Source organism: Odocoileus virginianus, chromosome 11, assembly GCF_023699985.2.
Source record: "Odocoileus virginianus isolate 20LAN1187 ecotype Illinois chromosome 11, Ovbor_1.2, whole genome shotgun sequence".
NCBI classification, from domain to species: Eukaryota; Metazoa; Chordata; class Mammalia; order Artiodactyla; family Cervidae; genus Odocoileus; species Odocoileus virginianus.
This window is the reverse complement of record NC_069684.1, coordinates 71,230,985-71,255,341: the sequence shown is the minus strand read 5'-3', so window position 1 is coordinate 71,255,341 and position 24,357 is coordinate 71,230,985. Positions and strand designations below refer to the sequence as shown.

Here is a 24,357-nt window from a genome sequence, read left to right as displayed (position 1 = left end):
GTTCCTGTTAACATTTTCCATGACTACCAGTTACTAAGAAGACTACCACAAGACAGCTAACAAATAAGGAAGAGAAGGAGTGAAAATCTAAATAATGGACTAGACTACTTATTTGGACAAGACTACTTGTCACCTTTCAAGCTAAAATATAACATGAAGTGAGAAAATGCTTTATATCAGTACTTGCTGTGTGACCCTGAACCCTATATGCACCAGTATTTGACTGAAATCCAAAACGTGTATATTGAAACCAGTTTCCCAAATGTACAAGCTTACAGTTAAATATATATAAATACTTCATTTCGCTGGCCTATTTTAGTTATAGCACAATATATTCTTCTTAATGAGTTAATGAATATATCATTTGGATTGCCCCATTTTTTAACATTGGAAGTGTTGGAAATCTGTCTAAAATATAACTTTTTTACCACTTTCTTACAGACTTCAATAACTTTTTCTTAATTCAAGAGAAATTGAACATGAATGTCTTCTAAGTGTGTATGGTGATTTCTATACAAACTAAAGTGACTGTCACTTCTCTTACTGACAGCCTATTTTCTTCTTGTTTCTGCTGATATCTACTTCTAATTGGGTAACCAAACTTACTAGAAAAACATCTGAAAGTAAGAGGATAAATAAGTTTCACCAAAGTAAACTGCATATTCAGTTACTATGTGAACTCTGTGGTATCAATTCTGATTACAGTATAATAAACACCTCATCTCTGCCCAGGGCTTACCATATGCCAGGCATTCTGGTCCTATGCACAGACCACTCTTTTCTTTAAAGGAACTGCCTGTGAACCTCCAGGAAGATGTGACTGCTGCCTCAATGCAGTAAATTTTACAAACTTAAGAACCAGGCAGTAACGGTTTCTATAAATATTTTTAAAATAAACTCTTTAAGAAATTTAAGTATAATATACACAAAAATTATGAATCTCAATGTATTTTTGCATTCTACTCACTTTTAAAATTGTCTCTAAAAAGACAGGTCTTACTTACCTCCCCTTCCGGGCAAACTCTATTGACTTAATGGCTGTTGTATTGCTTGTTCCAGTTGTTACTCTGAAGGAAGCAACAAGATCCTGAGAATCGGTTTTTAGGACCAAAATCTAAAGTTTAACAGAGAAAAAAGTAAGTAAATATTCTGATAATTTACAGTAATTAGATATGGCTTGTTTTTAAAACTGGGCAAAGACTTCGTGAAAACCTAAGTATCTCTATTCAACTTGCTTTTACCTCTTCAATTAAAGACAACGTCTTAACCCATCCTTAAAAGATGGTGTTTAACATTATCCACAAGAGAAAGTGGAAGCAACCCAAGTTATCCATCAACAGATAAACAGAATGTGACATATACATACAACGGAATATTATTTGGATTTGAAAAGGAAAGAAATTTTGACGACATATGCTACAACATGAATGAACCTTTAAGGACATTATGCTAAGTGAAATAAGCCCCAGTCACACACACAAAATACCGGATGACTTCCAAATTCATATAAATAGAAAGTAGAATGATGGTTTCCAGGGGCTGAAAGGGAGTAAGGAATAGCAAGTCATTTAATAAGTACAAGGTAAGTTCGAGATGAAAAGAGCTCTGGAGATAAATGATGGTGATGACTGCACAATATCGATGTACTTTATACTACTGAGCTGTACACTTATGAATGGTTAAGACAATAAACTGTAAGTGCATTTTACCCAAAACACTGCCACTCTCTTAAGTAGCCATACTAACCCACATGATCCAGTCAAAAAGAAAAAAAAAAAATCAAAATGCAACAGAACTCAAATTCTAAAAAGTTTGAGAAGGATCCTAAAACTTACTTAACCTTTTTTTTTAACCTAACTTTTAGATTAAAGTGGCCTAAATTATACAATATTTTCAGACCAAGATATCAGCCATTTGTTAGCAATATTCCATTAATAATATTTGACTTTTATACTTTAGTAATGGCCCTCTATTACTAGCATCCAGTAAAGGCCCTCCATCCTCTTGTAGATCCATCCTCTCTGACCACTCTCAATCCAAACAATAGAAATTATTAAGGCACGGGAGAACAGGCTGTATTTGCCACAGGCAGGAAGCACACTCAGTCCAGGGATAAAAGAAATTTCAAAGAAAAGAGAACAAGTAAACGTAAAATGAGCCAACATACAGGATGACTGATGCTTACTTATTTCACCAGCTCCTAAGCTTCCAGGCTTACCTTGCCTTTTGCATTTCCTGTATAGATATATTCTCCTCGCCTATCAAAAGATGCAACCACGTTCAAATCGGAGTCATCATCTACAGGCAGAACGACATGTTTGGAATCTGAAAGGGTCAACATGACAGGAGCAGATTTCATGGGACACACGAGAACCTTGTTCCTGTTTAAAAATATGAATAGTACATTGGCAGTTGCTATGGTATCAGAAAGCTGACTCTCTGCCCTTTTCCTCTAATTCCTATCTACTACCCTCATCAACCTATCCAGCCCAAGGGTATTTAAAATAGTTGAAAAAGACTAAACTCTAAATTTCTAATAATAGGGAAACGGCTGAGTAAAGTTATGGGATCCTACCTTGACAAAACAAAATGTAATCATTAAAAATAAATATGAAGATGTAGCAAACTGGTAAAATATGTATGAAAATGAAAAAGCAAACATCAGTTAAACTATGTAAAAATACATATTTGTGTACACCTAAGAGAGACAAATGCTTTGTGAGCTAATAAGTGCTTTGTGAGCTATGAAGTACTATATAATAAGCTTTTAAACCTAATGAGAACTTAACTAAAAGAGAACCTAGAGAAATGAAAATAGTTATATCAAAGTAACTGAATGGTGGGCAACTCTACATAAATATAGTTTTTAAAAATATTTTATTTATTTGGCTGTGCTGGGTCTTAGCTGCTGCATGTGGGATCCAGCTCCCCGAATCCAGGAGCCCTTGCACTGGGAGGGCACAGGACTGGCCACTGGATTTCCAGGGAAGTTCCTTAAATGTAGTTTTCATAATGAACTGTTTCCGGTACTAAGGAAATTCAAATTGGGGGAAAGCCCCAGGTCAAGAACAGTTATTATACTTTTTCTACCTTTGCCCATTTCAAAGTTTTATTTATTATAGGCCAGTTTTAATTGTAAACTACTACAACAGTATCTTTAAAATCTGTTCAGAACCATCCCAGACAGAAAAATTAATTCATGTAGAAGAGGTTTGAAGAGATGTGTGCTTTTGCCTCCTGAAACCTTAAACTGAAATTAGCATGAGCTTAGAGATAATTTAGACAGAATGAGACCCGCCCCATGAAAGAAAAGCTCAGAGAAAACATACTGATCTCGCGGATGATACTGGACTTTTAAGATGGGTGAAGGAAATCGAAACCTCTGGTCGCAGTCGCCTGAAAGGACATCCCACTGGGACACTATGTTGTCAGTGGAAGCGCTCACGAGCTTATGACCATCTCGACTCCAGCTGAGAAGGAAAAAAGGGTAACTTAGAACTTAGCACATATTCTCAGTTAAAAAAACCATATCACCCTCACAGATAAAAATGCATGAGTCACACTTATTGCCCTAACTCTATGGGTCACCAATGTTTCTTCTTCTTCATTTTTTAAACATATACTCAAATCTATAAGCTTTCCTAACATTAAGCAATAAATAAGAATGTTTTCATGACATCTTTGTATCTAGCAATAGAAGCTCTTAACAGTTCAAGATAACAATTCAACTGCTCAGTGAAAAAAGAGACTCAACATTTTAGAAGAGTGTAAAAATCAGCAGGCCCTTAAGTGCTGATTTAACAAAAAAACAGGTTTTCTTCCCCCTGAAGGCAGAAGGAGGAGCAGTTGAATTTTCTGAATCTGGCCCTGCAGTAGCACCATCATAGTATAAACTAAACAATACAGATAGGTATCTGTTATTTAAAAAAATTAAGAAAGAAATTAATTCCTCCTGCTAAGTACAGTTAAACATCCTGGACACTATACAGAAAACTAAAAGGTAAAGAAGAGCCAGACTGGCTAGGTACCGTAGGATCTGCAGAACAACACAGCAGCGAGATCCTTAGATTTTCTTTTTGCCTCACATATCCTGGACCAGGTGATGGAAATGTCAACAACGGAGTGGCGTCAATGGGCACACACAGTGAGTGCACACCCTTCCGTAGAGCCAAAGGACTATCAGCAGACACCACCACAGAGATAACACAGGTATTAGAACCTAACCAACATTTCAATGCAGCCATCATTAAAATGCTTCAGCAAGCAACTACAAACACGCTTGGAACAAATGGGGGAAAAAGAAGTCTCAGCAAAGAAACAGAAGATAACCAAATGGGAATCTCAGAACTGAAAAATATAAAAACTGAAATTAAAAAAAAAAAAACAAACTCAAAAGATGGGTTCAGCAGCCAGTGGAAAAGAGGAAAGAATCAGTAAACTGTAAGAAAGAATATAAAATCCCCAATCTGAGCAAAATGGAAAAAAATGCAATGGAAAAAGTAAACAGAGCCTCAAGGACCTGTGGGACTATAACAAAAGATCTAGTATCTAATATCCATGGCATCAGAGTTTGGAAGGAGAAAATAAAGAGAGTAAGGCTTAAAAGTATTTGAAGAAATAATGACTGAAATTTTTTCAAACTTGACAAAAGATATAAAACATACAGATTCAAGAAGCTAAGCAAACCTCAAAGAAGATGAATTCAAAGAAATCCACTCCCAGATACAAATTTTTGAAAACTAAAAACAAAAGAAAAAAGATCTTGAAAGCAGCAAGAGGAATGACATCTTACCTATGGGGAACAACAATTCACATGACAGCAAATTTTGCATCAGAAACCATGAAGACCAAAAGGAAGTGACATGTTTTCAAGCGCTGGAAGAAAAGACCTGTCATCGCCAATTCTACATCCAGAGAGTAACTTTCAGAAACAAACAGGTAAATCAAGACCTTTTGTCACCAGCAGACCTACCCTAAGAGAATGGCTGACGGAGGTTCTCTAAGCAGAGAAGAAATCTTAGATCATCAGGAAAGAAGAAATCTTACAACATCAGGAAGAAAGAATAATGAAAAGTGTTTAAAAAATTAAATACACTTTCTCAAGGTCTGATGTTTCTAACAAAAATCCTAACACTGCCTTAGGTAGGTTATCAATATACAGAGAGGAAACATTTAAGACAATTACATTATAAACAAGGTAAGGAAGGGAGGTAAAGGGGAAGTTTCTATGCTTCGCTCCAACTAGTGCAACGTCAGCGCGAGTAGACTGTGATAAGTTATGTATATAAAATGTAATACCTAGCAACCATTAAAAAGCTATACAAGCTAGACAAACTCAAAAATACTACAGATAAGTCAAGGTGAAGTCCTAAAAATAGTTCAGTAACCTACAGAAAGCCAAAAAAAAAAGAAAACAGAGAAACAAAAAACAGAACAAAGAGAAAAACAAACCCTAAATGAGCCTTTATTCAAATTTTGCAATGAATAGGATTTGCTACTTAGGAACTTACAGGAGGCAACACAGTTCCATGGTTAAAAACACAGGCTCAAGTCAGATTTATGCTCAAGCCTAGACATTATGACCTTCTAGCTGTGTGGTCTTGGGCAAGTTATATAATCTTTCTGAACTTCAACTTTTTCATTTATAACATGGAAATAATAACAGTATCTGCAGATGAGAAAATTAAAATTAATGCACATCAAACTCTTAGTCCGGAACAATAAGTGCTCAAAAACCATTATTTGTACCAGAGACAAGATAAATGTATTCCCAGACTTGAAACTTGCGGCAGAGAACGGCAGGAGCAAGCTGAGGGAGTGCCTGTGGTGGGACTGAGCTCCAGTCTGCACACAGAGGACTCAGTCGCCTCTCCCACCGCCTCTAGAACACTCCCAGTCAACAAGAGGGTCTTTCTGGGGAAAGTGAGCCTAAAAAGGAAGATGCCTACACACGCTGTAACTTGAGGGCTGATAGCAGAAAGGTCAGTGGTCCACCCAACTTCCGTGGGAGATGAGAGGGTAAGAGGGTGAGCCAAGACTCACATACACTGTAGTCAGAAGTCACAAGTAAGTTCTCTGAATTAAACTAAGAAGAAGTACTATGCATAAGTGCTTTAGAAATATTAAGACAAATACCAAGAGAAACAAACCGGAAGAACGGAAGTGCACTGGGAACAGCAGGAACGAGGGGCAGCTTCCGCAGCACTTCCAAGCACTGCAGGACGCTCTGACTACACAACAGTGTTATCCATGACTCCACTTCCCCTTTAAACCCTCGGCATTGAATGACTTTGTTTTACAGCAGGCCTGTGTTTCCGTTACAATAGAGGGGATTAACAATCCATTGCTCAGCTCCAAATTCCCTAAATTCAAGAACGACAGGATTCTCATACATTCTCACATCTTCTAACAACATTGTTTCTTTCCAAAAGACAGATAGGTCTTGGAGTCTTAAATATCATTTTTTCTACCTATCCAGTGGCCCCCACCCAGTGCTTGAATATCTTCTGCAGCAATTCTAAGAAGAGACAGTCCCACTGGTAAATTCTTCCCTGGGCAGTCCAGCCCATCCATGGGCACTCTGCTTGGGAGCTCTTCTCTATTCTAAGCTAACATTTGTTTCCCCATAAATTCCACTCACTATCTATGAGTCTTGCTGCTTCTCCTTAGGTCAATTTTTCTGTGTTGCATATGTCAGTTCTTTAATAGTTGAAGACAGCTACTATACCTATCCAAAACGCCTCTTGGTGAAATTTTCTTAGTCTTTAACATATTCAAATATTATACAATAATTAATACATAAAGTCATATTCTAAATGAGACTGGATCAAAGAAAAATGCAAAATGTGTGTAGTTACTGACCTTAACTCTCATGTATAAATATATATAACAAAAATCAGGGAACAGTTACAATGCACACGAACCAAGTAATATACATGTCTGCACATACACATATATATCAATACAGAAAAACATCTACTATCTATTAAGTGCAAGAGGAAGCAATAAAACAATGTTTCCATTAAAAAAATACACATTTACTTATGTACATTTTTACATATGTGAGAGATACAGATAGATCTTACAGATAAAAGATACATTTCATACTCTTAATTTGGGCTTCCCTGGTGGCTCAGATGGTAAAGAATCTGCCCGCAATGCGGGAAACCTGGGTTTGACCCCTGGGTTGGGGAGATGCCCTGGAGGAGAGCATGGCAATCCACTCCAGTATTCTTGCCTGGGGATACCTCAAGGAGTAGACAACGGGCTTTCATTTTTTACTCTATATACTCATATATTGTTTGAATGTTTTTAAAGTTTTTAATAAAAAAAAATAAAGTTCTTAATAATCAAGTTTTGTGATAAAAAATCTTAAAACGGGGGACAGATGGAGAAATCTCTCACTGTTCAAGCCTTCTGACCTAGCAGTAATGTACTTCTGAAAGTCTACACTAATGAAAAAACACAGATCAAATGCCTACTGGGCATCTTCACTGAGATACCCCACTCATCCAACAAGTACCTATGTGTCTACCGTATACCAGGTATAGTGCTAGAAGCTGGGAATATAGCAGTAAAATGGCAGATAAGATTCTTGTATCCACATCCCTTACCATATTCCAGGGCAGATACTCATAAAACAACTATGTGCAATAAAGTACAACAGGAGACACACAACTGTGATTCACTGTATCTCCCTCAAATCTTACATTAACATCATCCAAGCAGGAAACCTAAGGGTCACCTTAACTTCCCTACTTCACTTAAACCCTGTATCTAATCAAGGCCTTCACCCTCTAATTTCTACCCTCTCTCACACCTGTCCCATTCAGCTGCATTCCTACTGCAGCCATCCTCATCCTCTCTAACCGAGACCACTGCACTCCTGTTTTCATTTGCCACCCTCTTTCCCACATGCTGCTCGAGATCCTTCTAAAATGAGAAGCACGTCGGGTCACCTTTCTTCCTACAGTGTTTTGACGGCTGCACAGTGCCAACAGGATGAGACTTCAATTTACGGGGCAGCACGTGATGTGCTCCTCGGAGCACAGGTTACCTTGGCTGCTTCCCTACCACATTTTCCACAGCACAGCCCAGCGAATCTGAACCACTGCGGTTCCTCCTGTGACCATGCTCGTATGAAGCCTACGTGCTTGTCTGTGCAGAGCCGTCTGCTTGGAATACAACTGGAAACACCCACTCATCTTACAAGTCTGAGGTTAGAAATCACCTTATCTTTCAAGCCTTTTCTGACCACTATTCTTCTCCAATACAATTGATCATTTCCGTCTTTGCACCTTGCCTCCACTAGATGTCAAATGTAGTTCTTATGTAGGACCTACAAACCTTTAGTACTTGTTTTTGTCTCCCCAAAACCCTAACCTTTACCCTAAATGCCTAAAACAATATCTGGCACATAACTCATGTTCAATGTTTGCTGAAGAAATGATTGTATGAGAGGAAAAACTTTTATGTACAAGGACACTGACTAAACACTACCACCGCAGAGAAACAAAAAATGATTAAGCAAATTATGGTTTATCTACCAGAAGATACATAGCCATTAAAAAAAGGTTTTAAAGGGTACACAAGCAGGAAAATGTCTGGTGTTAAAGAGGAAAAAAGCAAAATATAAAACATGGCACACAAACTTTGTTTTTAAAAAATATATAGTAACAAATCAAAATATTTATAGTAGTTATATCTGAGTGGTAAGACAATGGAAGATAGTCTTTCTCCTTTGCATTGTATTTGTATTTTCTTTAATTTTCTAAATATTATTTTATAATAAATATGAATAATTTAAGTGGTAGCACTTCTAAAATTAGATTGTAATGATAGCTGCACAACTCTGAAAATACAAAAAAGTGAAATGTACATTTTAGTTGGGTGGATGTCACAGCATGTGCATTATACATATCTTAATAAAGCTGATAAAAATGTACATATCTACTTAAATCTTTATTGCAAAAGCACAATAATAAAAAAGAAATAAAATGCAGAAGAACCAGAAAGGGCCTAAGAAATTATACAGGCCAGTTCTCTCATTTTGCAATTTAGAGAAAAGCGCTGCCCAAAGCTGCTACTTCATTAGTGGCCAATCCTAGACTGGGATTCAGGCCTCCTCCCAATACCACTGCTGTTTATACTCAGGCCAAAGGAACGATGTTAGTTTAATAAATCTAGCCCTGATAAGGTGTTTTTGATCCCAAGCTCATTTAAAAGAAGTGTTGCCCCAAAATAAAATTTTTGGAAAGAAACCGTCCCTGAGAATAAGAATGAAATCAAAGGGAATTTATTTAATACCAGATTTCAGCTCAATATATTTGATAGAAACCCTTAATAATTACAATTCAATGAAGGAACAGGCATGTTTGTGATCACTACAACTGCTGTAATTCAAAAACAGGACAAGGCTGGACACTTGAACTTTCAAGCTGCCCTCCTAACCAAGATTTTTTTATTCTAAATGAAAAGGTCAATATCACAAATAAGATTACAGCTGCAATCTGTAAATGTCTCATTTCAGTACTGCAGTATTCTCAGACAGAGCCTGACACTGATCCACATTACAATGAATTTCTCCCCACAAAAGCGTTCAATATCAGCATGAGTTCAACCTTTCTACAAGCTATGAGAAATTATGTTACTAATGGCCAAATACTTAGATTTTAAATATTAAAATTTATCTAATGAGACTGGCAATTATACAGTTACCACTCATCCCAATTTAATTCATATTTAATACATTAACTTTAAAACTCCTTACCATAAAGAACAGACGGGATGAATGTGTGCACTAATTATTTTAGCAATGCCTCTTGTCAAGAAATCCCAGATGACGATTCGGCCATCATTACAGCCAACTGCAAGCAGTGTGCCCCACCTATTAAAGGTGCAAGTCAGGGCCATGCTGATACAATCCAAAGTTCCATCAGCTTCCTAAAAATTAAAATGAAGGTAAGAATACAGAAATTAATACCCAGATATCCAAATCATTTCCTAAAAGTTTCTCTAACATCTGTGATACTTCTTTTGAATTTAAACTATGAAACATATCAAAATAATCTATGTGTGTTCTTGTATTTCTTAAACCAAAATGAAGAAAGATTTATAAAAACAGAGAATTCTTAGAAACAGATGTGACCAATCCTTTATATTACTACTATGACTTTATACAAATTCTCCAGAAGGCAATTAGGCAAAATAAACCAGGATTCACTAAGAGTCATCTTACTGATCAAGCAATCATAGTTCTTGAAATTTATTCCAAGAAAGATAATCTATTAATAAAACAAAATCCCTAGGAAAATCAAATAAATTTATATTAATATCAAGCCATTTAAACACCCCAAGTATTACAAAATATTTTTACATTTTAAAAAGTAAAGCACACTTACAGTATACATGTATTATTATTATGTAAAAACTGATCAAAACTATAAAAATACACAGAAAAAAACGTTTTCATACAGGTGATAGTACTGTTTGTGAAAAATGCTTTAATCAAAGTCTTTTTTAAATTTAAAGGGAAATGAACCATAAGATTTACAACATTGAGATTTCCAACCAATATGGCCTGTCTACTTCCCACCCTGTTCAAAATTAAACTTTAGTTACTTTTATAGCAAAAGATCATCACACTTAATGCTTCTATTATCAAAGGAAAAAAAAGATGAAAATGTAGTTTTCACTCTACTCAAACATAAAAGCTAGCAAGTTGCCGTGTTTCTAAAATCACAATATTATACTCTTACCTCTGGATAATTCTGCCCAAAGGACTCTGCAACAAAACAAAGAAAGAGAGTTGATGGAACATGTGCAACATACCAGGAATCCTACAGCACACCAAGTACAGAGTGGCCTGCAAAGTGTGGGTGCGGAACTGGGTCTTGTGCAGGGGCCCCAAGAGGTCACACTGATTTTTATTATCATATCAAGATGGCACTTGCCTTTTTACTCTCATTATCTCATAAGTTTAGAGATAAGTTCTACTGATGCTATTCAAGCTGTGAAACACTGTGAATATAGAATCCAGCCAACTTCTATCTAGGCAAACATTAAACAGGCTTGTAAAAATGCAAAATACCTCTCTTCTCACTGAATATTTTTTGTTCTGAAAAGTTATTTTTCATTAAAACGTTCTTAACGTAAACATGTAATGGTGTATTTTACACTTATGTAACAAACTTTAAAAGCTCAAATCAGTCAAGTTATCTTAAACCCCAACTACTCTCTTAAACCCTTCATTTACAGCAGTCAACCAACAGGAGTCATCTCCAGTCTAAACAATAGATAGCACTTAGGCTATAACATAATTTGGTAGTTGGTTAAACACATAATTCTCTATATTAATTTCTTCAGCAAATAACATTTTGATACACACATCTCTGAACATTCCTATATTAGGCATTTACACATTAGTGTAAATTTTTTCTAAAAAATGTTTATTACTAATGTGTAAATGTCAAAATTACATTTGGTATGGTTTTTTCAGTAGTTATGAAGGGATGTGAGAGTTGCAGTATAAAGAAAGCTGAGCGTCAAAGAACTGATGCTTTCGAACTGTGGTATTGGAGAAGACTCTCGAGAGTCCCTTGGACTGAAACGAGATCAAACCAGTCCATCTGAAAGGAAATCAACCCTGAATATTCATTGGAAAGACTGATGTTGAAGCTAAAACTCCAATACTTTGGACACCTGATGCGAAGAACTGACTCATTTGAAAAGACCCAGATGCTGGGAAAGATTGAAGGTGGGAGGAGAAGGGGACAACAGAGGATGGTTGGATGGCATCACCAACTCAATCAACATAAGTCTGAGTAAACTCTGGGAGTTGGTGACGGACAGGGAGGCCTGGCATGCTGTGGTCCATGGGGTCGCAAAGAGCCAGACACAACTGAGTGGCTGAACTGAACTGAATAAACATTTTGAGCTACAGTATGATGATACTCCCTGCTTATCAGAAGTTTGTTTAATGCAGCAACATCTTTATCAATATTTACTTATGTTATTACCTAAATATTTTACTACAGTGATATTTAAACTATACTCTTAGAACTACAGTTCCAAGAAAGCTGTTTACATTTAGGATATCCAAATAAGATTCCATTTAAAAAAAATAAGACTAATAGTTTTAGTTTTTCATCATATGATAAAGCAATTTCACTCCTGGGTATATATTTGAAGAAAATGAAAACACTAACTCAAAAAGATTCATGCAACCTAACATTGATCACAGCACTCTACAACAGCTAAGATAACAGAAGCAACTTAAGTGCCCATCAACAGATGAATGTGTAAAGAAGTTATGTAAAGTGTGCATATGGACGTATATGTGTGTGTATGTACACATATATATTTATATAAGTAATAATATATTTCTCAGTCATAAAGAAGAATAAAATGCTGCCATTTGTTACCAGTGGAGAGAGGGAGAGAGGACAGGGAGAGAGGTACAAGCTATTATGCATAAAATAAACAAACTGTAAGGATATATTGTACAGCAAGGGGAATATAACCAATACTTCATAGTAACTTTAAATGGAGTATAATCTATAAAAATATTGAATCACTGTGTTGTATACCTGAAACTAACTAGTGGTGTAAATCAACTGTACTTCGATTTTTTTAAAAAGACATCTAATTTTTTAAAATCTGAAAATAAATTTTATTAATTTTATCTTTTATAAAAATTAACAGAAATCTAAACAGTGAGAACATTAAAACTAGTCAAAAGAAATCAGGCCTTAAAATTAAGAAAACTAAAAGATGAGTACAAAGCTGAACAACTGCCCAGCCCCCAAAAAAGGCAATCATTTTGATTTATCTAATGTGTGCCAAACTTTAGTGTGACTGCATTCAAATATTAAAGACAAGAAGGAAATGAAAAGCTGAAACCAGATCAAGATAGGCTTTTTTTTTTAAGAATCTTTTAAAAATTACTAAAGTAATACATGTAAGTAATACAAATATGTATAATTAAAAAATGATGGTTTCCCCCTGCAACCCCCAATTCAATTCTTGGTTCAGGAAGATTTCCTGGAGAAGGGACAGGCTGCCCACTCCAGTATTCTTAGGCTCCCCTTGTGGCTCAGCTGGTAAAGAATCCGTCTGCAATGCGGGAGACCTGGGTTCGATCTCTGGGTTGGGAAGATCCCCTGGAGAAGGGAAAGGCTACCCAAGCCAGTATTCTGGCCTGGAGAACTCCATGGATTGTATAGTCCATGGGGTCACAAAGAGTCGGACACAACTGAGCAACTTTCACTCCCACTCACTCCATATACTTCTGTATGCTTATAGAAACATTAACATACTTAAGGTTTGTTTCCTAAATAAAATACTATTAGGTTGGTGCAAAAGTAACTGCAGTTTAGAATTGCTGAACTTTTCATTTGATACTGCAATACATTCTTAAATATGGTTACGTTACACATCATTTCAATGCACATTTCTTGCTTTGTTGCTAATGACTTATTACTTACTGTTTATTTCATATTTATTTTAAACTTGGGAAATGATGCTAGACAAAAAGTAAATTCTAGCAATTTTCTCATTCAAGTTCGTAAAGCAGCAAAGACAACTCACAACATCAACAGTCCATTTGGCCCAGGAACTACTGGTGGACATACAATGCCAGCGGTGGTTCAAGAAGTTCTGCAAAGGAAGATGAGAGCCTTGAAGATGAGGAGCACAGTAGTGGGCCATCGGAAGCTGACAAGCACCAATTTAGAAGATCATCGAAGCTGAAGTTGCCAAAGAGCTCAACGACGATAGTCGTCCAGCATTTGAAACGAATAGCAAAGATAAAAAAGCTTGACAAGCTTTTTGCAGCCTCATAAGGGGACTGCAAATAAAAACCAATCGTTTTGAACTGTCTTCTCTTACTCTACACAACAACAAATCATTTCTCAAATTGTGATGTGCGATAAAAAGTGGATTTCATAGGACAAGGGGCAACGACCAGCTCAGTGGCTGGACTGAGAAGCTCCAAAGCACTTCCCAAAGCCTACTTGCACCCAAAAAAGGTCATGGTCACTGTTTGGTGGTCTCCTGCCCATCTGACCCACTACAGCTTTCTGAATCCTGGTGAAACCATTACATCTGAGAAGTATGCTCAGCAAATCGATGAGATGCACCAAAATCTCCAAGCCTGCAGCTGGCACTGGTCAACATAAAAGGCCCAATTCTTCTCCGTGACAACACTTAATCGCACATCACACAACGAACGCTTTAAACATTGAATGAATTGGGCTACAAAGCTTTGCCTCATCAGTCATATTCACCTTACCTCCCACCAACCCACTACCACTTCTTCAAGTATCTCAACAACTTTTTGCAGGGAAAACACTTCCACAACCAGCAGGAGGCAGAAAAAGCTTTTCAAGAGTCCATCAAATACCAAAGCATGGATTTTTACGCTACAGGAATAAACAAGCTTATTTCTCATTGGCAAAACTGTGTGATTGTAATGGTTCCTATTTTGATTAATAAAGATGTATTTGAGCCTAGTTATAGTGATTTAAAATTCATGGTCTGAAACCACAGTTACATTTGTACGAACCTAATACACATAAGATATGTATTAAATTAATATGCATAATGAACAAGAGAAGACTTTACACATGGACATCACCAGATGGCCAACACAGAAATCAGACTGATTATACTCTTTGCTGTCAAAGATGGAGAAGCTCTATACAGTCAGCAAAAACAAGACTGGGAGCTGACTGTGGCTCAGACCATGAACTCCTTATTGCCAAATTCAGACTCAAATTGAAGAAAGTGGGGAAAACCACTAAACCATTCAGGTATGACCTAAATCAAACCCCTTATGATTATACAGTGGAAGTGACAAATAGATTTAAGGGACTAGATCTGATAGACAGACTGCCTGATCAACTACGGACAGAGGTTCGTGACATTGTACAGGAGACAGGAATCAAGACCATCCCCAGGAAAAAGAAATGCAAAAAAGCAAAATGGCTGTCTGAGAGGCATTACAAATAGCTGAGCAAAGAAGAGAAGCGAAAAGCAAAGAAGAAAAGGAATATATACCAATTTGAATATAGAGTTCCAAAGAATAGCAAGGAGAGATAAGAAAGCCTTTCTCAGCGATCAATGCAAAGAAATAGAGGAAAACAATAGAATGGGAAAGACCAGAGATCTCTTCAAGAAAATCAGAGATACCAAGGGAACATTTCATGCAAAGATGGTCTCAATAAAGGACAGAAATGGTATGGACCTGATAGAAGCAGAAGATATTAAGAACAGGTGGCAAGAATACACAGAACTGCACAAAAAAGATCTTCACGACCCAGTTAATCACGATGGTGTGATTACTCACCTAGAGCCAGACATCCTGGAATGTTAAGTGGGCCTTAGGAAGCATCACTACAAAGCTAGTGGAGGTGATGGAATTCCAGTTGAGCTCTTTCAAATCGTAAAAGATGATGCTGTGAAAGTGCTGCACTCAATATGCCAGCAAATTTGGAAAACTCAGCAGTGGCCACAGGACTGGAAAAGGTCAGTTTTCATTCCAATGCCAAAGAATGCTCAAACTACCACACAATTGCACTCATCTCACATGCTAGCAAAGTAATGCTCAAAATTCTCCAAGCCAGGCTTCAGCAATATGTGAACCGTGAACTTCCAGATGTTCAAGCTGGTTTTAGAAAAGGCAGAGGAACCAGAGATCAAATTGCCAACATCTGTTGGATCACTGAAAAAGCAAGAGAGTTCAAGAAAACCCATCTATTTCCGCTTTATTGACTATGCCAAAGCCTTTGACTAGGTGATCACAACAAACTGTGGAAAATTCTGAAAGAGATGGGAATACCAGGCCACCTGACCCGCCTCTTGAAAAACCTGTATGCAGGTCAGGAAGCAACAGTTAGAACTGGACACGGAACAACGAACTGGTTCCAAATAGGAAAAGGAGTACATCAAGGCTGTATATTGTCACCCTGCTTATTTAACTTATATGCAGAGTACATCATGAGAAACGCTGGGCTGGAGGAAACACAAGCTGGAATCAAGATTGCTGGGAGAAACATCAATAACCTCAGATATGCAGATGACACCACCCTTATGGCAGAAAGTAAAGAAGAACTAAAGAGCCTCTTGATGAAAGTGAAAGAGGAGAGTGAAAAAGTTGGCTTAAAGCTCAACATTCAGGAGACTAAGATCATGGCATCTGGTCCCATCAGTTCATGACAAAAAGATGGGGAGACAGTGGAAACAGTGTCAGATTTTATGTCCATCTAGTCAAGGCTATGATTTTTCCAGTAGTCATGTATGGATGTGAGAGTTGGACAGTGAAGAAAGCTGAGCACCGAAGAATTGGTGGTGCTTTTGAACTGTGGTGCTGGAGAAGACTCTTAAGAGTCCCTTGGACTGCAAGGAGATCCAACCAGTCCATCCTAAAGGATATCAGTCCCGGGTGTTCACTGGAAGGTCTGATGCTTAAGCTGAAACTCTAGTACTTTGGCCACCTGATGCAAAGAGCTGACTCATTTGAAAAGACCCTGATGCTGGGAAAGACTGAGGGCAGGAGAGGGGACAAGAGAGGATGAGATGGTTGGATGGCATCACCGACTCAATGGACATGAGTTTGGGTGGGCTCTGGGAGTTGGTGATGGACAGGGAAGCCTGGCGTGCTGCAACTCATGGGGTCACAAAGAGTCAGCCACAACTGGGCAACTGAACTGAACTGATGAACGAAATATCCTATATATCTTTCCAAAGCAATAACCAAGATCTATATTCACATGACTAAGAGAAAAAAGGACCTTCCTGCGCTTCCTCTCTCACTCAGGCCCGTGGTGCCGGCAGGATGGGCAGACGTCTCGGCCTTCGTACTGCCAGGAAGCCCCGCTGCCAGCGATGAGACCAGCGGTGGCATGATAAACAGCGCAAGAAAGCCCATTTGGGCACAGCTCTGAAGGCCAGCCCTTTTGGCGGCGCTTCTCACGCCAAGGGAATTGTGCTGGAAAAAGTAGGAGTTGAAGCCAAACAGCCAAATTCTGCCATCAGGAAGTGTGTCAGGTTTCAGCCAATCTAGAATGGTAAAAAAAAAAATCACTGCTTTTGTACCCAATGATGGTTGCTTGAATTTTATTGAGGAAAATGATGAAGTTCTGGTTGCTGGATTTGGTCGCAAAGATCATGCTGTTGGTGACATTCCTGGAGTCCACTTTAAGGTTGTCAAAGTAGCCAATGTCTCTCTTTTGGCTTTATACGAAGGCAAGAAGGAAAGACCAAAATCATAAATTTTGATGATGAAAGCACGGTAGTAATAAATTTTCATATACCAAAAAAAAAAAAAAAAGAGAGAGAGAAAAAAAAGGAATATTCACTTAAAAATTAGAAACAAAACAAAAAACCACAATCTAAAAAGATGAAGCATTCAGGAAGGAGCAGAGCATGACTTGGTGTGTTCAGAGAAAAGAAAGCTGTATTTAAGGTTCTGAAAGGACTTCCCTGGGGGTCCCAGTGATTCGGACTAAGTGCTTCCACTGCAGGGGGCATAGGTTCCATCCCCTGGTCTGGGAACTGACATCCTGCAAGCCATGCAGCGTGGTCAAAAACAACAACAAAAAAGATTCTGAGAGAATCCAGAATCCTTGGACCATTTTAATGTATGATTATGCTTCAACACAGACTACTCCTGATTTTGTACTTTGGTTTTATGCACTGGATGGGTTTTTTTCCCCTTTTTCTGAAGGTCTGCATGCTGTGCGCTAAGTCACTTCAGTCGTTTCCAACTCTTTGCAACCCCATAGACCACTGCCCGAGATGCTCCTCTCATCCAAGGGATACTCCAGGCAAGAAGACTGGATCCTTCTCCAGGGGATCTTCCCAGCCCAGGGACCCAACTGCATTGGCCGGCAGGTTCTCTACTACTAGCGCTACCTGGGAAGCCTTTTTGAAGGTCATCCTAGTTAATAGGATGATAACAAGAAATCTAAAGAGAAAGTGATATACAAAAAAGATTAAGTTCATCTGAGCCACCTTGGTTGAGGAACTTGAGGAAGAATGCTGTCAAGTAGGGTTATGGTAGCACAAAGCCACTTCCCCCAGAGGTTCAAGGCCATTTTTACATTCTCCATCTCCCACCATCTAACATTTAATATTCTGTTACAATCAGATTCTTTGGCTCGGTTTTAAAGACCATGGAGCGGAGGAAAAAAGCCCAAATACAGTTGCCAAGGAGAAGTAAACTCTAGTCGGATTTAACTTCATAATACACTTGACAATCCAAAAAACATGAATGACTCTTGCAACAAAAGACATATTTCCAAAACTGATTACAGAAGAAAAATTCTTGACTGTATCAATGAGGAAAGAACACACCTAAAAGTTGTTAAAGACCTGTCATTAAAATAAAAATTTAATGTTTAATGTTAAAAAAAGAACAGCATATGGATGGTTTTATGAGCCATAAGGTTTTTTTAATGGTTTATTCCTCTAAATCTCATGGCACAAAATTAAGTATAATGTTATTCAAGCTATTTCTAAGCAGAAAAAGTACACAGAGTAGTGTCCTATAAAACCAACAGAGATAATAACAAAACCTGATACAGATGGGTGAAAAAGAAAAGAAAACAAGTCTCTTTCACTTAAGAACATAAATGGTACAAGGTTTATGAATCACCTATAAATTCTACAGAAAAGTAATTTCTAGCAACGTAAATAACTATAATCAAATTCTAAACACAAAAAATCTTAAAGAGTTTATTATTCTACCATATAAGAAGGCATAATGGTATATAGCAAGGGGAGTGGGGAGGGGAAAGAACAGGCCCACTCCAAACTCGTTCCAAAGGAACAAACAATAGCACAATGCATTCGAATGTATATCCTTGATCAAGAATGTTTAAGTCATACAATCCTGTGAGTAGATATTGAAAAATATTTGCTAAAACTCAATAGCTCATTCTAATAATAGCCAATGAAATAAGAAAATGAAACAACTGGTTTAAACATTAATATAGGAAATAACACTATTTCTCTCTTCTGGTATCACTCACTATCTAAAAAGCAGAAGAAATTTTAATTTAAAAAACCACCACCAAATTAGTAAGAAAATAAGGCAAGGTGGTTTTATATCAGGAAAACATTCAAACATCAATAGCTTTTCTCTACATTGGCAATTAACATCCAGAAATGAAAATGAAGGGGAAAATTCCATTCACAGTCGTTACAAACGTAAATATTTAAGGAAAAATGTAATAAGACATGCCATGTATAAAGAAGAAAACTGTAAAATCTTATTTAAGACTGTAAAATACGAATAAGTGAAAAGGCAATTTACAATGCATTCTGGGGTAGAAAAGCTTAATGGCTTTCTCTAAAAACTGATAAATCTTATGCAATTTCAGATGGATTAAAGACAAATGTAAAAGCAATTCTAAATGAACTGCAAGGCTGTTGACATATGATAAAAATGACATTTCAATTTAGTGGAGAATTTATTTTATATGGATGGACAACTATCTGTCTGAAACAAAAAACAGCTCTGATTCCTCTCTCATATCATATATAAAAACAAATTTCAGGTAAATTAGTGATTTTTAAAATAAAAAATCTTAGGAAAAAAATTGAGAGATTCCATGTATAATATACAGTGGGGAAGACTTTAACAAAATGAGAAAACCAAAAGAAGAGAAATACATCTGATTATATAAAAACTGGAACATTTGCATGGCACAAGGTCCCATAAACAAAAGATTTACAAAAACTGGCAATGTAGATGATGGATGAGAGTTGGTATCTATACTATAAGGCAAGTCTATACAACAATAAGGAAAACCAATCAAAAAGAAAGGCTAAAGAATATGAATAAAGAAGAAATAAGATGGCCTCTAAACGAAAACATCAAATTCAGAGAAATGTAAATCAAATGAAACATGAGATGCCACTTTCATCCATCAGACAGGAAAATTTAGAGACAGCGCACCTGCTGGGGGCAGAATGTGAATAAAGGAATATTTTCAGTCACTGTCTATAAAAATGGGAATTGTTACAGCAGTTTGGAAAAGGAATCTGACAGCATCTATTAAAAGCAAAAATATCCCTCATCTCAATAACCCTACAACTGGAAACCTAAACACAACAATGGTACGTAAGGACAAGAGTTTTTAAAGTATTGCTCTTGATTGCAAAAAAAAAAAAACCACCAAAAAAAACAACTCCTGACCCCCAACTGGAAACAAGGTAAACGCCTATTAGAGGAATGAATGAACTGCTGTATTCAAAGATGGACTGTGGTCGTATAGTCACTAAGTTGTGTCCAACTCTTCTGTGACTCGCCAGGCTCCTTGGTCCATGGGACTTCCCAGGCAAATATGGATAAATTACACTAATTCTCTTGAGAATTTTTATGCGAGCTACTTAAGTGAAAAAAAGACACAAAGTATATATAATCCAATCTCATTTTTTTGTTAACGTGTATATACACACATACAAATAGGCAGAGAGAAAAATATGGAAGGAGATACATGGGATTATCAACAAAGAAAGGAGGAGGCAGGGGGAAAAAAAGATCACTTTTAAAAAAATAAACATTCATAGCAAATTCTCTGGTGGCTCAGCAGTTAGGACTCCACACTTCACGCAGAGGACAGAAGCTCAATCCCTGGTGGGGGATGAAGATCCCACGTGCCATGGCAAATAAAGACATAAACAAATAAATAAGCACTTACGGTTAAAATTCTATACTATGAGTGTGTACCTAACATGAATGCATTAAAAATCATTAGCTCTGTCATCTCCTAATGTGTAGGAATAGGCTTCCCAGGTTGGTCAGTGTTAAAGAATCTGCCTGCAAATGCAGGACATGTGTGTTTGATCCCTGGGTTGGAAAGCTCCCCACTGAGAAGGAAATGGCAACCCCTTCTAGTATTCTGGCCTGGAGAATTCCATGGACAGAGGAGCCTGGTGGGCTACAGTCCATGGGGTCGCAGAGCCAGACACGATTTAGTGACTAAACAACACTTGCATCGTTTCCACTGTGTGATAAATATTTACTGTATATATTAATTTGAAAAGCATAAAGAAATTTAATGAGTTTTCTAGACTTGAACTCATGCTGGCTTATCAATTCTTTCAAGTACTCAAACTTGCATTTATCATTAGCAGCTACCTTTACTAAATGCTTGTGTGTCAAACTCTGTATTAAGATTTTCTGTACGCTGTCTCATTCAATCCTCTCCATTCACTATTAAGGGAATACTATCATAATCCATTTTAAAGATTAAGTCAAGTCATTTCCCCAACTAACAGTGAAAAACTGGCAAAACTGGAACCTGACCAAGAAACCGTACTCTTAACTATAGGTGCACTATAATTTATAAACTTGCCCAAATTTGACCTCAAGGTTACTAGTCTATGATTTACAAAACTCACCTGTCCTTTATTAGAAAGTCAAAATTTTGCCCATCTCCTTTATTTCTGCATGTCTTTTCTCTCCCCAAGATACAAAGATCCTCAACACTATTTCACATGCAAGCTCCTTCCAGCCCAAGGAACATAACTCAAGCAAGAGAAGTGAGCTAAATGACCCACCTAACCCTCTCTCTATGAAGGACTTCCTTTTGCAATGCCCACTGGTCACTCTATTTGCCCCGCTGGCCCCTCCGCCTTGCCTTCACACTCCACGTAATGAAGTCGCCTCATTCTTACAGTATTGACCTTTGATCACATTAGCTTTCCTGAAACTTTTTTTTTTAAATTATTACCTACAGTTCTTTTTTTTTTTAATGTGGACCATTGTTTCTGTTTGGGTTTTCGGGTGAGAGGCATGTGGAATCTTAGCTCCTTGACCAGGGATTGAATCTGTAACCCCTGCACTGGAAGGTGATGTCTTAGCCACTGGATCACCAAGGAAGGCCCTCCTGGCATGATTCTTAAAAGTTGGTGCCAAGCAACTATATATATGCCAATGATTTATTTATTTATTTATTTTTTAATGCCAATGATTTAAAAATAAATAAAGCTGGTGTCACCCTCATAGACTCACTTTCAGCAACGCACCCTTCTCTTTTTGAGAATCTGAGTTTAGACTGCTTTCAGTGGGAGCACACCAGGTCCTGCAGGGGCCCCCTCTTTTTTTCGAGTTACGATCCCTTCTCCAAACTGCCTTTTCGCTTTCTAGGTCTTTAGAGACTTCTTTCTCCCAGTCTGATGACATGGAATACCACCTAGTCCCTAAACTGCTCAACATCTTCCTCCTTAAAAACTTGGTATCAGGAACTAAAATTTCAAGGTCCTTTTCTCCCAGTGGAAGTATTTTGGACTTGCCAACTAATTATTTCCTACTGTAACAGTTAGGTCCAGAGTAGCAGTTTCCATTCCACTTCCTCAATCTAACAGGTGATGACAAGGGTCAGCACCATTTCTTTTTAGAGAATTGCAACCTGCAGGTGGCTAAGTAACTGATCTTACCACAACCTAATCTGAAGCCACGGCTGCTATAATTACTATTTCCCTGGCTCCAGTCTGGCCTCCATTATCAATCCTTAACAAAGCTGCGACAGCCTGTTTTCTAGGCCCCAAATCTCATCACATCACTTACCTGCTCAAAAATCTCCCCTGCTAAAATAAACTATATACTAAAATCCTAGGCATAGTTTTAGAAAGCAATAATCTGGCCCCAACCAGTGTTTACTATTTTATCTTTGACTAAATCCCCATTAGCACCTGGGACAGAATCTTGCATAATCCACCCTAAGCACCTGCTGTAAGCCACTATCATGTCCATGCCTCAAGTTCGCCCCTACTGTTCTCTGCACTGGTAATCACCTTCATCATCTCTTCCCTTTGGAAAAATCCTACTCCATCTTTACTGTCTGACTTAAATGACGCTTCTGCTATCAAATCATCCCCAAATTCTACTGCCGCCCCAACAACGCAGAATTAGCTGTTCTTTCAGCTGGATTCCCATAATGGATTCCTACCATTTATTGTGGTTCCATATCATACAGTCATTTGTTTACACCCCTCTCCTCCTGTGTGTGCGCTAGTCGCTCAGTCATGTCCAACTGTTTGCGATCCCTATGGACTGTAGCCCACTAGGCTTCTCTGTCCACAGAATTCTCCAGGCAAGAATACTGGAGTGGACTGCCATTCCCTTCTCCATAGGAACTTCCTAACCCTGAAGTCCCCCTCGGACCAGGGACTGAACCCTGGTCTCCTGCATCACAGGCTGATTCTTTACCATTTGATCCACAGGGAAGTCCTCTCCTCCTAGTTCTATGTATCTATCCGGGGCAAAAACTGTATCTTATTTCAGTGTTTATCAAACATTAGGACCCAATCCATCACAAATGGATAAATCATTCAGTGAGCCACACAAGTTCTTTAATAGATTAGAACAGAAGACATCAGAGGCCACTGAGCAAAAAAACAATTAGTATCATTTCGAGAAACTTAGTTACATGTATATACAATGGGTTATGACAAAATACATTTCTTACTGTGAGTTGAAGTTAAGTTTGAAAAACTCTTAACTTTTATCTCCAGTGCATACTGCCTAATACACAGCAAGGCCTCAGTGGCTAAGACTCAGTGCTCCCAATGCAGGGGGTCTGGGTTTGAACCCTGGCCAGGAAACTAGATCCCACACGCTGCAACTAAGACCCAGCAGAGCCCAATAAATAAATAAAATTTTTTTAAAAGAGAAAGTGGTTGCAGAGGTAAAGTATGTGAGAGTCCACGCTAGGAACACATTATCACCCTCTCCTTACGGCCAGACACGCTTTAGTGTGCCCCCACAGTCACGTCACTTCTGTCCCTGTCTCCTCATCTGCAATAACCAACCTTCTCACTGGGAAAATTCAGTCACTGCCATAGAGGAGTATAGCCTTTGAATCTGGTCAGTCTTTTAAACTGTCTAACCTTCCAATGCTAATGTTCCTTCCGAAGTTTTACCTGCATGAAACTTCTGTACCATGCAAGAAAACTCCGTCCCATGACTCTGCTCTCTCTCAAGATATGAGCCTATTACTTCTCCTCCATCCCCCAGTTTTTAAAAACAAGAATCAACTCTGCCTCCATTCCATCTCCCACATCTTCCTAAACGGTAATTAGCTTCTGTTCAAGTTGCTAAGGAATCCCAAGTTGCCCAAAAAGTGAGTGGCCCTTTCTCAGTTCTGAGCCTCAACTGCTCTACAGTCGCTTCTGTGGAAGGCGGCACTAACCTGTATGCTCCTTCACCTCTACTGAACTTACACGAAAAGCACTTGAAATCAGGCCCAGCTCACAGCTAGCAGCATGTAACCGTTAGCTGGTATGTTATCACTCATTCCTCCTCTTACCCCTGAGAGAGCGATTACTATGCACGATTCCGTCCTCAGC

General features: G+C 38.0%; 1 protein-coding gene and 1 pseudogene across 5 annotated transcripts in view; one reads left to right on the top strand and one right to left on the bottom strand.

The window, feature by feature from the left end:
- The window catches only part of RBBP5 (RB binding protein 5, histone lysine methyltransferase complex subunit), a 39,491-nt gene that overhangs the window by 13,179 nt on the left and 1,955 nt on the right, over positions 1-24,357 (bottom strand). For 4 of the 5 annotated variants that reach the window (XM_020891686.2, XM_070474606.1, XM_020891688.2 and 1 more), the window contains exons 2-6: positions 10,758-10,783; positions 9,770-9,942; positions 3,330-3,470; positions 2,219-2,381; positions 1,005-1,114 (exon numbers count right to left, since the gene is read on the bottom strand). In XM_020891686.2, the coding sequence (XP_020747345.1) occupies positions 1,005-1,114; positions 2,219-2,381; positions 3,330-3,470; positions 9,770-9,942; positions 10,758-10,783 (613 nt within the window). Of the gene's footprint in view, positions 1-1,004; positions 1,115-2,218; positions 2,382-3,329; positions 3,471-9,769; positions 9,943-10,757; positions 10,784-13,587; positions 13,657-24,357 lie in introns of all 5 variants that reach the window. The other variant, XM_070474607.1, reaches the window with a different exon arrangement.
- Positions 16,835-17,333, top strand: LOC139037393 (small ribosomal subunit protein uS12-like; annotated as a pseudogene).